At 43.0% G+C, this 18,130-nt stretch overlaps 1 protein-coding gene across 4 annotated transcripts in view; it reads left to right on the forward strand.

The window, feature by feature from the left end:
* Positions 1 to 18,130, forward strand: part of TMEM94 (transmembrane protein 94) — a 110,210-nt gene that overhangs the window by 38,365 nt on the left and 53,715 nt on the right. For all 4 annotated transcript variants that reach the window (XR_008596866.1, XM_054977251.1, XM_054977253.1 and 1 more), the window contains exons 3-4: positions 13,730 to 13,849; positions 14,495 to 14,622. Coding sequence is in view for 3 of the 4 variants with exons in the window: in XM_054977251.1 (XP_054833226.1) it covers positions 13,730 to 13,849; positions 14,495 to 14,622 (248 nt within the window). In the remaining variant the exon portion in view is untranslated. The remainder of the gene's footprint in view (positions 1 to 13,729; positions 13,850 to 14,494; positions 14,623 to 18,130) is intronic.

Here is an 18,130-nt window from a genome sequence, read left to right on the forward strand (position 1 = left end):
AAAGGATGATATTCCACACAGGGGCCTATCTGGGCCACTCGATCAAGTAGAGGTATGCTGAGATAAGGAATGGATGTGGTTCCTTTTAACTTTTAACTTTGGTTCCTTTTGGAATCTTGATAAGCAGCAAGTCCCAGACACAATAGGTTGCCATGAATAACCTGCAGTGCACCTTCTGCTGGAGTCTCCTCCTGAGATTCCATGAATATTTGATGCTCGGAGTGGGACTCGCTGCTCTCCTCCATCCTGATTACTGCTGGGGAGTCCTGCTGGGAGCAAGAGGTTGCGCAGGGGAGAGTGAGAATGACCAACTTAGCTCAGCAAATTGAAGGCCTTTTGTATCCTCCTTGAATTATTGAAATAATTAGCTTCAGAAGGAGACAGCTTTGCATCCAATGTGTGAGATTTAGCAATTCACGGCTGTGCAGCCATTAGCAGACATTCTCAGTTGCTAAGCTCCTTCTATCTAAACCAGCCCTCCTCTTTCTGCCTTTATGGCCGATGTTGATTTTTCCTTCCCGTATCACACATTTTCCGGCATCTGGCGTATTTTGAATGTATTTAACCTGTTCTCAGTTCCTTGCTTGAGCGTACTCCACCGCCTTCTGTGCAGGTATTTTGCAGGACGTCTGGCTTTGGTTGCCTCCTTCTCATGAACCTGTGGTGTGTGATTGGGAAGAACTTCCTCCTCTTTGTTTTTTATCCCTCCTTTTCTCACTCCATAGCCAGCATGCAGCAGTGTGACTGGCAACAGGCTGAATTAATCAGTGGCTTGGTGCTTTACTCTGCTGTTCCTGTCTCTCTCTCTCTCTCTCTCTCTCTCTTTCTCTGCAGCGTTGCGCTCTGCGCACTCTCTCACTCTCTATTGCTCTCTGCGTCTCTCTGGGCAGCAGCACTGGAAGTTGCTGTTCAAGGTTCTAAGTGGTGCAGCAATATTAGCCCCGATGCTTTTTAAACAGGCAGATTTGTGGATGTCCCAGACCGCCAAAAGTGGCAAAGTAAGTTTATCTTTCGCTCTGTCTTCTCTTTTCCTAATCTTTGATTTCAAGATGGCTTTCCCCTCCCCTTTCCTGCATTTCCCCCCTCAGCTACTGATGTGCAAAGGGCTTCCAAGGTAGTGCAGGTGAGGCTGCGTTAAATGACAGCTAGTCCATCAGAGGGACTGCGATTTCTTCCTTTTCCTTTTTGGTGGGGTTCTTCTTTTTAAATGCAGATTTTAGATCCAAGTACAGTAGATGAGTCTGGCTTGCTTTGCGTTAGTAAATCCTTCTTTGCTGTCTTTTTAAAAAGATGTGTCTGAGCACTGCACCATCCAGTGCCCCTTCCCATAGATATACTTTTGTGTGGAGGTATGGCATAAACTAGTTAAGGACTGTGCATGCCAAATATCCGAGACCTGGAGGACTGCCAGGTACGTTCAGAGGAAGCAAATGTGGCACTGCTCCATCCTTGAAGATTAATAAATCTGGGATCACATGCAATTTGGAGTGGAACAGTATGTGTATGTCTGCATGTGTTTCTATAATTCCCGACTGCACCCATATTCCACCTCAAATTAGAGGGCAATATATGCTTGGAAGTCACATTATATAATATGTCTTGTAAACATAGCCCAAACACCAGTCTCAGAGGCATGTGTGTTAGATCCATAGAGATCCAGCTCCTGGGTGAGGATCCAGCTCCTGCAAGTGTGAGGAGGGCCAGAGGGACAAACGGGAAGAGCTGCACAGCATGCTGTCGCCTGCAGGAACTGTCTCTTCCCTTGATGCTCTTAGGATGAAGAAAAGGGAAGGAGTGAACTAGCAAAGGCTGAGCTTTGCATTATTGGCCCCCAAAGGCTTCTTCTGACTGTTTCTGCTTTTTATCCAGTGTTCGAATCAGCTTGTGCTTATCCTGGAAAGACACCGAGCATCCTGGCTAGTTGTGTGGTTTAGTCAAGCTTGTATATGCTTGCAAACCCTGCTGTCGTTGTTAAGTTGTGATTGTCACTAAATGTCAAGGCTCTCTGATTCTAAGAGGCTTGAAGCATTGTGTGCAGCTGAAGACCCCCAGTCCCCTCGCTCTGGAATAGGTAGAGCTTCCTTGCAAGAGGGAAATAGGAACCCTCCGTTTGCCTTTTCAGCCTGCTCCTGAAACGATGTAGCTTGTTCCTTGACAAGTTCTGCAAATACCGTCCATAGGGAGAGAGCCAACAGGCAGACTGCCCTGTGTTCTCAAGCTAAGCAGTGGCCAGTTGTTCTGGCAAGTGTACTGCAAGTCAAATCCACAGTATGCCCTCGTGCATGCTGTGTAGCCCTCCATTCCATGCCATGGTGCGGCTTTTCCTTCAGTCTGCTGAACAGGGAGAACAGGCAGAGCATGGTGTTGAAGAGGTAGGCAGGTGTGCCACAGGTTGGCTACTTATGCTCAAGTCTGTTTATCTCTGGGCTGCTGGTGGTAAGATGTGGGACATAAATTGTTTGAACCATTGTAGGCTGTTCTTTATGGTATTTCTACTCTACATGCTAAACGCATATGCTCTGTAATGGGGATTAGTGTGGTTTATAGCCCTGCCTACATAAGAAAAATAAAATTATATAGAAATTATTACAGAAGTTATTAAGATCACAGGGGTCATGCCTACCCCCATCTGGTGTCAAGGTTGAATTGGTTCTTTGATTGGTTTATATGCACACCTTTGTTTGTAGAGGTGCAGAATGGAGTACATATAGAAAAAAGATTTGGTGTCAGGGTTCCTATTCTTTCCCATAATTTCCAACATTGTTATCAGGGGCTACCATGTGGACTTGCCTCTGGTTCTAATGGACTCCAAAGCTTCTGGATCTAACCGTCTTTTACAGCAGATCATTGCCAATACTGTTTACTCCTGCCCAGCGGTGAGTGGAACTTGTTTTCCCATTACTATAAAAAGATACTATGGCTTGATGGCAGCTAAATTTGACATATAATAGTCTGTGACGATATAGTGCATGATGTATGTATGTATGCATGCATATTTATAGTCCACCTTTCTCACTGAGACTCAAGACGGATTACACAGTGTGAGATTAGTACAGTCAATATCAAGAACATTTCCATAAACAATGACCTACGGTAAATAGATTCAAGTTCACAAAGACATAGCATTAGCAGGAATCCAATACAACATACTGGTGAAATCTATGGTTCCTAACTCATTAGCGGAGCATCTGAGACCCCCTCCCTACAGTACAGTCCTCCTGTCTGAGTAAAAAGCCTTTTTGAATAATTTGGTTTTGCATCGTGTGTGGAAAGCCAGGGGAGTAGGGGTCAACTTGTGTAACAAAAAAAGGGCTGACCGAGCACTAGCATGGGGTGGGGATGGACTGTGGGTGCAGCTACTGCCATTTAGACTTGCATGCCTGTTGACCTTACTTGTCTTTTGCTCTGACATTGATGCCATGAACCTCTACCCACACTCACATGTTTGACAAGACGGCAGACGTTGCATACTGGCTGTACTGACAACAGGCTGGAATTTCATTATTCCCATTCCTAACAAAAATGGAGGAAAATCCCCGATGCCTGAAGATATGATACTGGTGCCTGGGAATGCCGATGTTGGTTACTTAAACATACCAACTAATGTTTAGTCTGGTGCACTGGAATTTGATGTGTTCCCCCCCCCCCAGCCAAGACAAGCCCTGTCTTCACATAAGTTTGTAATATGAAATGATGTCCCTGAGAGATGGCATGGGCGTGAATGTAATACCTGCTTGCTATTACAATGCGGACTTGTTGTGCAGCCTCTCCCCATAACCATTACATAATTCCTACAGTCAAGAGTGTAGTTTTCTAATTAACTCTTACTTGTGTATCCATTATATTTCATAAGGCCCTGATCTGTGTAACCAATTTAATAGAGCACACGATAACAATACTAGATGAATATCGCTTCCATTCTACTTTAGAGGAATATGAAACAAGCTGGTCAAAATGCACTTTGTTGCGCATCTTGCCAGGGCAGATGACCAAAACTTAAACAAATTTGTAAGCCTGTGTGGTGGGATAAACTAGTGCAATCCCAAATTATGTGTGAATCCTGCCTTAACTTCAGTGACCTGTGTTGTCCGGAAAAAACGTGTAGAAAGGTACATTTCCCCCCAAAACAGCTGGTTTTGCTAACATTCCCTGAGAGGGAGGGCTTAAGCAAAAAGATAACATTATTGATTGTAATGCAACATTCCTGATATTTTAACCTAGGACTGAGCTGTAGGATAGCATGCTTCCATTCTCTAGTCCCTTTCCTTTCCCACACAAATCTACCCTGCCAAAATTAACCAAAGCTAAGAGAGAGATGGGCATTAATGTTGACTATGTTTAATGCTAAGCAGGATTTGCTTGTAACAAAGACTTGAACGTGCCTGGCTTTAAAAAGTCATTAAACATCATGCTGACATCACATTATGGCTTAGACCAATAGGGAGAAATTTGTGCACAACTGAGTAGAGAGCACTGACTTGAACATAAGAACATAAGAGAAGCCATGTTGGATCAGGCCAATGGCCCATCCAGTCCAACACTCTGTGTCATACGGTGGCCAAAAACCAGGTGTCCTCAGGAGGTCAGCCAGTGGGGAAGGGACACTAGAAGCCCTCCCACTGATTGCCCCCCCCAAACACCAAGAATACAGAGCATCACAGCCCTAGACAGAGAGTTCCATCTATACCTTGTGGCTAATAGCCGCTGATGGACCTCTGCTCCATATATTTATCCAATCCCCTCTTGAAGCTGTCTATGCTTGAAGCTGCCACCACCTCCTGAGGCAATGAATTCCATGTGTTAATCACCCTTTGGGTGAAGAAGTACTTCCTTTTATCCATTCTAACCCGACTGCTCAGCAATTTCATTGAGTGCCCACAAGTTCTTGTATTGCGAGAAAGGGAGAAAAATACTTCTTTCTCTACCTTTTCTATCCCATGCATAATCTTGTAAACTTCCATCATGTCATCCCTCAGTCGTCATTTCTCCAAACTAAAGAGCCCCAAGTGCTTTAACCTTTCTTCATAGGGGAAGTGTTCCATCCCTTTAATCATTCTAGTTGCCCTTTTCTGCACTTTTTCCAGTGCTATGATATCTTTTTTGAGGTGGGGTGACCAGAATTGTACACAGACTTGAGATTGTTGTACCTACTTTGGCCCAGGGTCGCTGTTAGGATGCATTGTCCTTTTCCTCTCTATTAAAAGATGGTGCAAAGACTATCTGCAAATTTATAGCATGAGAATCTGATCCGACAAGTTTCCGAATAGCAGCAGCTGAATCTGAGTGCCAAAAAGTTCTCAGTTCATCCCTCTTGGGACTGTGCCATTCAGGAACACAGTTGAGAAACTGCATGCCCAAATGTTACTGTTTGAGAACTCTTATGGAAAGATGCTGTATTTGAGAAAAAGGCTGTAGCCCAGCCTGCTTTCTGTGACATGCTAGCTTTCCATGTACAGGAAGGTCTACATGCAGAACTTTGAAAATGCTATTCTCCGTCTGCATTCAATCCTTGGAGGGCTGTGCTGCATGTGTTCTTATGTATACTTAAATATGATCCAAAACTAGTGGTGTAGAGTGCCCTCATGTCAGAGTTGACTCATGGCAACCCCTGGTGGTGTTTTCAAAGCAAGAGACTAACAGAGGTGGTTGCCTGCCTCTGCAATCCTAGTCTTCATTGGAGGTAAACTATAGTTCTGAAAATGCAGTCTTAGGCAGTTGTTATGGGAGGTGAACACTTTTCTTTGTGTATTCCAGGGCCACTTTTGTATTTTATTGGGTCAGATGGAAGAAAGCCCATCTACCTCTTCCATCGTTTTCAATCAAAGATTGTCCAGATGGCAGCACTCTACCTTTGGGCTGGGACCCTTTCACTCTAGGTGATCTGTATGCTTGGTTTGGGAAGACCACTCGTAGACAGCATATCTGGCGTACACAGGACAACATGGGTTGAAGATGTAGACAACTGCAGGTTTGCTAGGAGGTATCCAGACTGGCAGAGGTGTCGGCATGATTTCTGTAGAAAGCGTAATAATATGGCAGCCTGGATTCTTTCACTGTTTGTTCTCCGCTTAGGGGCATTTTGTTTTCTTCACTCAAATTCCTAGGAATCTGCAAAGAGCTGCTGAATCTGACCGAAGAGCTATCTAGTCTGTCATCCTGTTTTCAAAACTGGCCAGCTGGAATTCCACAAGGAGGCACAATGGATAGGTGTAGGGAAACAACAGCCCTCCCCTATTGTTTGCCCCCCAGTTACTGGTATTCGGAGGTATTTTGCATCTGAACATGGAGGTTCCATTTAGCTGTTGTGTAACTGATAGCGGCTGAGAAAGCTGTATTCCGTGCATTTGCGTAATATTCTTTTAAAACCAGATTGCCAAAATATGCTGTGTGTTCTGTAAGTTAGCTATATGAACTTTGAGGAACGATTTTCTTCTGCCTCTCCTGAATCTACTGTCAGTTACTGTTTCTACTACTCCATCTTCTCATTGCATGACTCTGCACTTCATTAAACTGGTGCAAGGTTTTGTAGCATTTCAGTAGAAATTGCAATCAGTTTCTCTTTCTGGAAATCATCTAGCCCAGCCTCTGCCATTATGACAGCATGTAGCAAAATAGTGGATTTTTTTTTTGCCATTCCATCTGTGCATCATATCAGGTAAACACTTTGTTAATTTTATCTGCTGATTTCTGTAAAGAGTGAATCCAGCTATTTTGCCATACTGGAGTGTGGCTAGTCCATGGGCTGTGGACTGAAATTCCTCTTCATGAATTTTAGTGATGATCATCTCTGGCCACGTGTCTCCCAGCCCCTTTATTCTGGCAAATTGGATTGGCTTTATTTCATTCATTTGTATAGTTAGACACACTTGCATGCTGCCTCTCTAGAGATCTGCTTAAGGTGACTCACAAAGTAAAAACAAGATAATAAAATCATAAAAAGAATGATCAGTATTAAAATAAGACATTAAAACTGCATAAAGCAACATATAGTAGCCTAAGGTGATATCCATAAAACAGTCCTCAGGCTAAAAGCAGACTGTAAAAACAGCTCTAAAAGGGAACTTATTAGTTAAGTCTGGGAAAAAGGGTTTGGTCTGGTGCCTAAGGGACAGTAGGTGTCAGGCAGGCCTCATGGAGGGCATTCCAGAGGTGGGGGGGCACGACTGAAAAAGCCCTCTCTCTGATTGCCACTAGAGATGGGCACGGACCGGGAAAAAAAATGAACCGTGCGGTTCATGGTTTGTCACATTTCACGAACCACGAACTTTCACGAACCTGCCCCCGTTCACAAACCAGTTCGTTTGGTTCATGAAAATGTCACTTCTGGGTCAGCAGAAGGTCTGCAGGAAGTCCATCCCATGTTGCCTAGGAAACTGATCAGCGCCAGGCTGTCTGCAGTGACAAACCAAAAAAACCAAACGAACCAGCCTAAAGTTTGTGGCAGTTCGTCAGAAATGGGCTCTGACGAACCTCTGGTTTGCGAACCATGAACCGGCCTGGTTTGTTACAAACGTTGGTTCTTTTTTCGGTTTGTGCCCATCTCTAATTGCCACCTATCTCACCTCTGTAGGCAGAGACACAGCAAGCAAGTATATGATTAGGATAATAACTGGCAAGTTGGTGAGTACAGGAGGGGCATGCATTGGTATCATACTGCTAATTATAAACTTATAAAAATTATATACCTGTGGAAGCAGGAAGAGTCAAATGTATAGAAGACACACAAAAATGGGGCAGTAGGGGTTAAAACTGAAATACAATGTCATATGACTGCTAGTCTGGCCATCGTGTTTTTGTGTGTGTAGAGATATAAATGTGCTTATCTATTGGAGGGATACATGAAACAGAATAGCTTTTACAAAAATAAAAAGGAATCTATCGGCATCTTAAAGACCAACAGATTTACTGCCGCGCAAGCTATTGTAAACTAAAACTCATTTTATCAGACAGAAGAAGTGAAAGCTCAGTAACAGATATGTACACATGCAGGGGGATTATGGATCATGGGGGAAAAGGCCATGAGACGCAAGAGGTACGTTTCATAAAAATGTCACAGATCATACCTCTTGCAATTCATGACTTTTAAATCCCATTCTTTACATTTTTTGTCCTGTCTGTGTATATATGTATCTATATCCACTATAACTTTCTGTATATGATGAAGTGGTCTCTAGCCAACATAAACTTAGGCCACAATAAACCTATTAATCGTTTGAATACCACTAGATTCCTTTTTTAATTTGGTCATTTCCCTTCAGGATTTTCCACGGCTCCACTCTGCAAGTTCCCAAACCTGCTCAGTACAGTCTTTCCTAAAAGATTGTACCCAGAGTAGGTTTGAGGAAAGTGTGGAGGGGAAGGTGGAGATTTCTGCTTCTTTCCACCCACATGTGGTGCCATATTCAGGTACCATTTCCCCTCCTGGGCTTTTCACTGGTTTTTAAAAAAACTATCAGTAGTAAGTGGGTACTAGATCAAATCAAGCCTGAATTCTCCCTAGAAGTTAAATGACAAAACTGAGCCTATCGTACTTTGGTGACATCATAAGGAAGACAAGATTCTCTGGAAAAGTCAATAATGCTAGGAAAAGTGGAAGGCAGTAGGAAAAGAAGACCTAAAATGAGATGGCTTGACTCAATAAAAGAAGCCACGTCCTTCAGTTTGCGGTATCTGAGCAAGTCTGTTAATAGTAGGATGTTTCGGAAGTTTTTCCTTCATAGGGTCGGAGGTGACTTGAAGGCACATAACACACACAGTAGGTGTAGCCAAAAGTCCTCTGGAGGCAAGTGTGGGTGGGTGCGGATGGTAGGCACAAGAGGAAAAATAGGGGAAATCACCGTATACAAAGGATTCATTGTCGCAATGAGGACAAAACAGGGAATCGCTGTTGTGTGGAAGCAAATGGAGTCTCTGAACTATGGAGTGTTGGTGTTTTCAGATCCTGAAGAGAAGACAAATAAGATTTCTTTTTCAATGTTGCTATAGGAAGAAACGTCTTAGTTGTTATTTCCAAGTGTCTTTCCATGGCCAGCCACTTTCTGTTCTTTTCTTCTTTTGTTGTGCCAGCCAACAAAGTCTCGTAGCCTGTGATGTTACATTCGTATTGTGAACTGACCCAGAAGGTTGTGCTGCTCAGGCGAATAGCCCTCATTGCCAGTTTTGCAGCAGTGTGGGGTGTAATTACAAAGTGGTTACGTGAGATAGAAAATGGTGAGAAGCAGGACAATTTCTGTGTACTGTAGAAATGCCCCCAATAAAGCCATCCTGCCAGTACATTTTCACTACCAGGAGCCGTCTATATAGATGCAAAGATGTATGGAGAATATATGCCAATATCTGGTTACAGTGGGAAGGTATTTGGCATACTGCAGAGCAGTTGGATTTGCTTCACTTATCTTGCACTGGATGCTGCTATGGCTTAGCCCCTGCCAACCCTTTGGAATGCTATTACATCTGTTTCTTTCTAAAGTATACATCCATTTTTATCTTGAAATGCTGTTCAGCAAAGTAGGTAAATGCTAGTGCTGGGGGTGTGCGCAATTGCTTACCATGTTGGAAAATAAACACAGACTATGCAATAGGCACCAGTGCTGAGAACACAGTTGCATTGTCCTACTCAGCATTCTCCTTCCTATCCTATTGAATGCATGTTGGAACCAATCCTGAGCTGTCTAGCCACTTAGCTTTTCAGTTCTAATCCCTGCTGCCTTGCAGTTTTTTTTGTGTATGTAGCAGAAGGGTTGCCGCTGTATCTAGGCTTCGGGGAATTGGCTGCCAAGCCACACCACTAAAAGATAATGCAATAAACAACCTCTGCAAAGAAGATAGCTGTGGCACTCTGGCAATTAGCTGGTTTAGTTAGGTATCTGCTCCACGTATATAATCATTCTGCACTAGCTGTTTTGGGGATCCTTCAGATCAAGGCTTTTTTTCTGGGAAAAGAGGTGGTGGAACTCAGTTGTGGAACTCAGGACTGCACAATGATGTCACTTTGGGTCAGCTGGAACAAGGGGGGAGTGTTTTAGTTTAAATTGCCCTCGGCGAAAATAGTCACATGGCCAGTGGCCCCGCCCCCTGATCTCCAGACAGAGGGGAGTTTAGATTGGCAATCTAAACTCCCCTCTGTCTGGAGATCAGGGGGCGGGGCCACCAGCCATGTGACCATTTTCAAGAGGTGCCAGAACTCCGTTCCACCACGTTCCCGCTGAAAAAAAGCCCTGCCTCAGATATTACTCTTCTCTGCATTTGTTTAAAAAGTCTGAGTAGGAAATGGCGCAAAAAAGCACTCTTTAAGTACATCATGCACCCATTAACTATATCCAGGCATAAATCTGAGGCAGGGAAGGATATCGTGGAAAAGGGAGGAGAGCAACATCCAAAGCAGCCTTGAGCTTCTTGTTCAGATGGAGTTTATGTTTGCCCGCTGGAGCTATCTAGCAAAGATTGCTCTCATTATCTTGTCTAGGAAATATACTTTACAGAGCTCAAAAGCAGACGGATGGTAAGCAGGTTCTGTGGATCAGAATAATCTTTCCAGAATTAAAGGAGCTTGCTTGTGTTCAGACATTGCATACCAAAGGGTTTATCTCCAATGTCAGAGAGGATGAGAATTAAATGGAGAGTGCTGTTGGACATGGTTATATGAGACTGATACCTCTGCAACTTACTCTAACCAGAGAGCCTGGCAGAATGTAGAAATTAACCCCCCTTTTATCATGATGGTATGTCCTGCCTCAGGCAGTTTTGTTATCTTAGACAGTTCTCTGTTACATTGTTTTCCTCTTCAGTAATCAGAGTCCCACTGCATCGTTTTTTTGAGGTCTTTGCTATCTGAGGGGTTTTTTTCATATTTTTTAATCTGCCTTGAGCCTCAGTGAGAAAGGCCAACTATGTAAATGAAGTTAATAATGCTTCACCATTAAGTGTTGTTTCATACATGTAGCATGCATGCACACATAGATACATGCTGCGTTTCCCATACGTTATTTTTTTGACCCAGTATGTGCTGCACAAGGAAGCCCAAGGTTGATCTTACTGAGACATTTCCACACAGTTGCATGTCCAAGTGGAGGGGTATGTGTAGTTTACATAATCCTTCATTTGCAGAATTTGTGAAGCAGGCTTTCTGTGGATAGAGTCCCATGTAAATAAAATAAAGGCAAAATTTAAAACGTTCTGTTGTCAGAATTTCTAGGCAGTTTGCTGCATCTGTTTTGTAAATGTTGCAAAGCAAAGGTTTGTGCTGGTGGAGTAGATCAGTGGAAGAATTTGGCTCTGGGAAATGGGAGACAGTGCTAGTTGCCCACCCTACCACTGGCACGGAGTCTGTCTCGGGGGCCAGTGCTGCCTGCTGTCAACCGCTTGGGGGTCTGGCGCCCGACAGGACTTCTAGGTAGGAGCAATGAATCCCAGTGCAATCTGCCAAAGCTTGAATCATCAGGTTGGACGGTATCCAACAGATCTTGTGGTCCAAATCCCTGTTCTGTCAGGAAATCTTCCAAATATATTGCTGACAGATAGCTGTCTAATCTTTCTTTGTAAATCTCCAAGGAAAGTGATTCCATCCTGTAGTCTTTTTGGATAAGGTTTCTGTTAAACTCTGCAAAGATGCCTGATACTTCAGGACTTGCAAAGGTTGTGTTAGTACGTGCTTTTGAGAATGCTGTCTGTGTTTTCCTATTTGTTTGGTGATTGTGATAGTGGAGCTGGCCTGTTACCTTTTTGCCTTGGGTTGATGTAATCTGGTCCCTATCCAGCAGTAACAAGGGAGCATTTTTCTTCTAATCCCTTAAAACCAGCCACACTGAAATAGAATTACATCAGGTTTTATTTTAGCTGTGCCAAGGCTGCAGTCCTCATTACTTGCCTATGCTTTGTAAGAATTTGCTTATTTTGTATGTGTAATCTGCACTGAAATGAATAGGAGCTACAGGAGAGCAGTTACGGTACCCTTCTTAGTGGAGGTTGCACAGGAGAACTTCCGGATGGACTGTGCTCCAAGCAGAAAAGAATGAGCACATATAAGGACATGAGGCATAGAATCAATCTGCTGGGCTGGGAAGGCCATAGTATTAGAGAAAAGGTATAAAACTTTTCCTTCTGTATAGGCTTACCCTTTGCTTGCATTATAGAAGGTACCAAACTGCGTTGCGGTAGAGGCGTCAGAAGAAAACGGTGTGCGCAGTTTTACTTTATGGTAAAATCTAACAACGCTTATTCTAGCACGAGCATTTGGGAGTTGGACTTTGCTTCTTCGGATGCTCTGACTCATGAAAGCGCATGCTGGACTGAATGTTGTCAAATAAGAGTTCTATTTTGCTACAAGAGACTGCTCTGGAATTACCTTACTGTATCCATGCTTCCCTGAGTAGGTACAACATATGTGTTTGGATTCTATGGCGAAAAAGGATTACTGTACAAGTAAGCTAAAGATGTATAGTTCCAATGTGGTGCAGTGAAGATGTATGACGCACATTCTGTAAAAACAGAAGGAGCCTCACTTGATCAGATCAGAGGTCCATCTAACCTCCCGTTTCTCATAGTGGCCTATAAGATACTTCCGGGGAGCAGGTGATAAAGGCAATAGTCCTCCCTTGGTGCTCTTCAGCAGCAGCTGTAGTTCAGAGGTGTAGTGCCTCTGCATTGGAGGTTCCCCTTAGCTGAAAATGAAACCCGGCCCTCAAGTCAGAGTTGACTTATGGCGACTCCTGATGGAGTTTTCATGGCAAGAGACTAACAGAGATGGTTTGTCATCGCCTGCCTCTGTAACCCTTATCTTCGCTGGAGGTCTCCCATCCAATTACTAACCAAGGCCAACCCTGCTTAGCTTCTGAGATCTGACAAGATCAAACTCGGATAGCTCTCTCTTTAAAGAATTCCTTTTTTGCAGCAAAGGTACACAAATGGGTTTACCTTGTTGTAGGAAGAACAGTATTCTCTGTGGCTCTGCGTTCTGTGTACAAGGAGAGAACGATGTAAGCTGCTTTTGGTCCCCATTGGGAAGAAAGGCAAGGTACAAATGAAGAAAATAAACTACTGTGTGCTGCTTATGTGATTGATTTTCAACTAATACCAGTCAGCTGTCTTGGGGTTTAAATGTCTAAAATATTTCTAATGTGGCTGCCTGATGAGTGAGGGAGGGGAGATTGGGTTTACAAGACCAAGCAGGACAATTTTTCATCAGTCCTGGGACATCTAGTTGGAGCAGCAGCCAGTAGATGAGCTGTGCTGAAGTGCTTACAAGGTTGAGGTGATCTTTGCTTTGTATGAAGCAATCAGGCAAGCATGAAACAGAAATATGGGATGCTCAAAGGTGAAGATATATGCAAGAGGCAACTTGAAAGCAAATGTCCTGGAGATCTACCTGGGAAGAGGGAAGTACTATCACTAATATAAGGCTGTTCTTAATCATTTTATTTCTGTTTGTGGAGCCCTCTGCAGTTAGAGGACGAGAGGGTGTAGGGAGCCTGGAAGAAAAACAGGCCGTTTTCTTCCACTTGAAGAATAAATACAGAGTGCCTCAAGATGGAGAAGAGAGCCTTGAGCCCAATCTAGTGTTGTATCGTGTTTTTATTGCAAGAAAAGGGGTTGTTCTGAGCACTGGATTAAGGTTAATAAATTCCTGTCCAGGCCAGGTAGATTTTCAGTGCCTAGGACACATGGAGGTTAATTCTGAAATGGTTAGGAAAGATCCCAGGGAAAGGCTACATTGATGTTTCTTGTTGTTTAGGATGAGATGACTGTAAATCTGGGTCTCACCACAACGAAGGCCTTGACTATCCTGAGAGACCAGCTTTCTGCACTGCTGGAGGGGCATCAAAAGGAAAGAAAGAAGGTGATTTCATGGAAGGTAAATGTGACCATTATTGTGTACTGTTTTCTTGTGAGTTGCTTTAAGAACAATGATACTTCTTTGGAAGGTAAAGGACTAAGTTTTGAACAAAGGATCACTGTTGTGGTCCATTTGATAAACTGAGGTTTTTCTTAGTGCTGAAAAGATGGCACTTAGATGCCTGTCTACCACAAGCATGAGTGTTTGATGTCTCCAGTATTCTTGAAGTGGATTGGCAGCAATACCTGGCTGGGTGAAAGGAAGATGGCTGAGCACTGCCAGATTGCGGCATCCCCTGGTTCAGTGAGGTGTGTCCTCTTCACCTACGCCATCCTTCCTGCTGCATATATGGACTGGCTTTTGGAAATCCACAAAGCTAGGCATCCAGAGTTGGAGCATGCCACCTTTAAGTAGGTAGTGGTGATTCCAGGTGCCGCCACCCTGTGATAGTCGTTTCTTGTGTGCAAAGGCCAGCTCAGAGAGCCCTTCGTTGGAACTGTAACATATTTGTCCCTTAGCCAAACTCCATTTTCCAGTACTTGGAAGATGGAGTGAATTTTTGTCACTGATTCTCCTGCTCTTTTTGTAGCGAGCTTCAAAAACTCCCAAGGTTCAGTTTTGTAGATCTAGTCTCTTTCCTTGTGCTTTTTGACTTTTCTGTAGGAGGTATGGAAGGCCAGTTTTCTGTACCATGGAAACCGTTGCTCCTGTTTCCATTGGCCAGGGGCATCCCTAATGCTGCTGACAGCGCTGCTGCTTTTATGCTGTTATGGGAGCCAGCCAGAAGGAAGGTAAGCTGCCCATTGGCAGGGTCAGAGGGGTTTGTGGGTATCGAGTCTCTCTATGATCTTGCATTCTGTCAGGGCTGTGTTATTCATAAGGCTGACTAGGCCGAAGCCTAGGGGCCCCGCAGGGACTAGGGGCCCGTCAGGTTTTTTTGCTTGAGGCACTCCCCCACATAAATTACAATTAATTGAGTCTTTTATATAACCTCTATTAATAAGATAATTAACTGCTTCCTTATTGAAGTGAAACAAATTGTCTCTTATATTAAAACAATTATCCATTGTCTATATCTAGATATAGATATATATCTGTGTGTGTGTGTGTATAAATTTATTCACTTCAAAATATTACAGTATTGAATAATTATGCCCACAAAATGTGATTTCCTGAAGAGTTCTACTTGCACAATAAAAATATTTTTAAAATGTGAATAGAATTCTTCAGGAGACCCTCAAAACGGATATCCTGCGGTCTGGTACCTACCATACCAGGGTCAGGCTGTCAGCTGTAGTGGGGTGAAAGATTGAAGTGCCGGAGGGGGCCCAAAATACCTGAAATTCTAGGGGCCCAGCCATGAGTTAATACAGCCCTGCATTCTGTCCCTCTTTGCTAGCCTTCATGCCTGGGCCTTGACTTCCAATTGTCAAGGATTTTTGGGTTGGAGGGAGGATTCCTGTGAAGAACATGTTCATCTGCCTTCCATATCAGGCTCATAGCCAGAGACAGACACACACGGCAAGGGCTGCCAGTGCCTGTCCTAGTAATGTGCCTTTAAATAGCAACTTAGCAAGAGGATGGGTAGTCCTGGCTTCTCCCATTAGTGCAGCCAATGAGATGGGAAGCTCCACCAGACAAATAGCATACCGTGACACAACTCTGAACAGCAAAGATACTCTGTCTAGCAACAGCAACCTACTGTGAGGAGTGATGCCACTGGGATTATGTCATAAGCCAGGGGATGTAGGGGATCTGCGTATTTAAATACATCTGGTGTATATTTTACATACTGTCAGTAGGATTGTAGTCCGAGCAACAGTTTATGAGCAAATTTGATTAACTCCAAAAGTAATTCCCTCAAACAACTTGAAATAGGTACATTTATTTAGACAATTGATTAAATCTCCACAGTTCAGCAAGCCAGAGATTTGAACTTTGGAGCTGCTGAATAACTTGGTTTCTTTTTTTTCTGAACACTTATCTATGTGGTTGTCTTGTGTGCTAACGTATCCTTACCAGAAACAAGGTAGTGAAAAAGATTCCCAGGATTGTCACAGTTCTCATAAGAAGCCACAGGCTGTACCAGAGTCCTTTGCATGCGTCTTGTTGCTTTTGCTGTGCTGCCTAAAGGATGATGTGCTCGTTTTATTTATTTACGTTGTTTATAGTCTGCCTTTCTCACTGAGACTCAGGGTGGATTATGCAGTGTGAGTTAGAACAGTCAGGTTCAAGGGCATTTCAATAAACAATGTACCACCAGCGCTCCATGTTGTCTAATGTTTGTCCTAGAACTGATTATGTTATGTTTCAGTATTGTTTCTACTCTGTGTTGGATTCTTGCTATTACTGTGTCTTTTAAACTTGTATCGATTTACCCTATGGCATTGTTGATGGAAATGTCCTTGACAGGACTTTTTTTCTGGGAAAAGAGGTGGTGGAAGTCAGTGGGTTGCCCTCGGAGAAAATGGTCACATGGCTGGTGGCCCCGCCCCCTGATCTCCAGACAGAGGGGAGTTTAAATTGCCCTCCGTGGAGGGCAATCTCAACTCCCCTCTGTCTGGAGATCAGGGGGCGGGGCCACCAGCCATGTGACCATTTTCAAGAGGTTCCGGAACTCCGTTCCCCTGCGTTCCCCCTGAAAAAAAGCCCTGGTCCTTGATACTAATTGTACTAATCTCATACTGTGTAATCCACCTTGAGTCTCAGTGAGAAAGGCGGACTATAAATGATATAAATAAAATAAATAAATAGGGTCTATTCTATCATATACCATCCTGTCCCTTTGTTCCAGCATGGTGTAGTGGTTAGAGTGTCAGACTAGGATCCGGGAAAGCCAGGTTTGAATCCCTACTCTGCCATGGAAGTTCACTGGGTGACCTTGGGCCAGTCACACACACTCAACATAGCCTACCTCACAGGGTTGTTGTGAGGATAAGTGGAGGAGAGGAGAATGATGGTAAGCTGCCTTGGGTCCTCAAGGAAGTAAATTGCTCTTATAACATAATCCCCCACTGAAAAAATGAGTGGTGGTAGGGGGGGAACAGAATACTGTGGAAGGTGGCAGAACCCCTTTCATGAGCAAGATGCATTTTCTAGGGATTGATTTTTCCATGAAGGAAACAATTAAACATACTCACATATCTGTGGGCCAATCATTTTCATGGACCCTTTGCTTCCAGGCTGTGAAGCTGCTATCATAATTATCATGGCTGTGGCTTACTAAGCCTTCCCTTCAGGCTTTCTCATCTTCCAGGGACCCAAGAGAGACAAAGACAGGCCTATTTCTAATGTAGTCATGCTTCTCTTGCTGCTATGAACGCACAATTTGAATGAATATAATTATGCAGACTGGCCTAGGCAATTCCTCCTCACTTCTGCTTGTGCTGGATGACTCTGGCTATCTATTATAACTAAATCAAAGGAGGGCAAATTACATGAGGCCAAGAAAGTATCTTACTCTAAGATAAGCAGGTCATCAGCAAGGAGCCCCTTCTAGGAAGAAGCCCCCGATCAATGCAGATTCTCATATTTATAGAGTTTCAAAATCATCTCCTAATAATAACCCTCTATCCTGCTTGATAAGGGCTCACATTCTTGGCTAACTAATTATGTTATAACTTCAAACACCATACAAAGTTATCTATATTTGAAACATATTCTTAAAGTATATAAAAATGGCCAGTTCATTCTTGCTACTTTTTATCTTATCAAAGTCTATGTAAAATTAGTGATTACAAGTTTCTCACACCTATAAATATCTTTTGGCGCTCTCAACCAATAAGGGGGGCAGGTGTAAACCAGGTTAAAAATATATATAACCAAAACATGATACAAATAATTAAAATGCTGGTATAAAATTTAATTCAACAAATAAAAATACCTAAATATTGAAAACTTCAGCAGTGTGGTTCAACATATAAGTACCATACCCTTGTATCTATACATTGTAAACATACATATAGATGTATATTAGTACATTTTAGCTCCGTATGTACAGAACCAGAACTAGACATGTTTTGGCCCAAGAGCCTTCCTCAGTGGTATATATATCATACAAAACACTCCATCAATATAGCTAAAAAGTCAAAAATATCAGACCAGTACAAAATAGACCTAAAATGGGGGGGGGTATGTTTATAATAGTTATTATCTGGATATTTCATGGGAAACAAAACCAATTAAAATATAACATTCATATGATTATAATAAGATTATTCACACAAAGATGTTATATAAAATGTTATAAAAAACAGTATGGAGTAAATTCATTCAAATCTTCCCACAGAACAGCTTAAA

Source organism: Eublepharis macularius, chromosome 4, assembly GCF_028583425.1.
Source record: "Eublepharis macularius isolate TG4126 chromosome 4, MPM_Emac_v1.0, whole genome shotgun sequence".
NCBI lineage: Eukaryota > Metazoa > Chordata > Lepidosauria > Squamata > Eublepharidae > Eublepharis > Eublepharis macularius.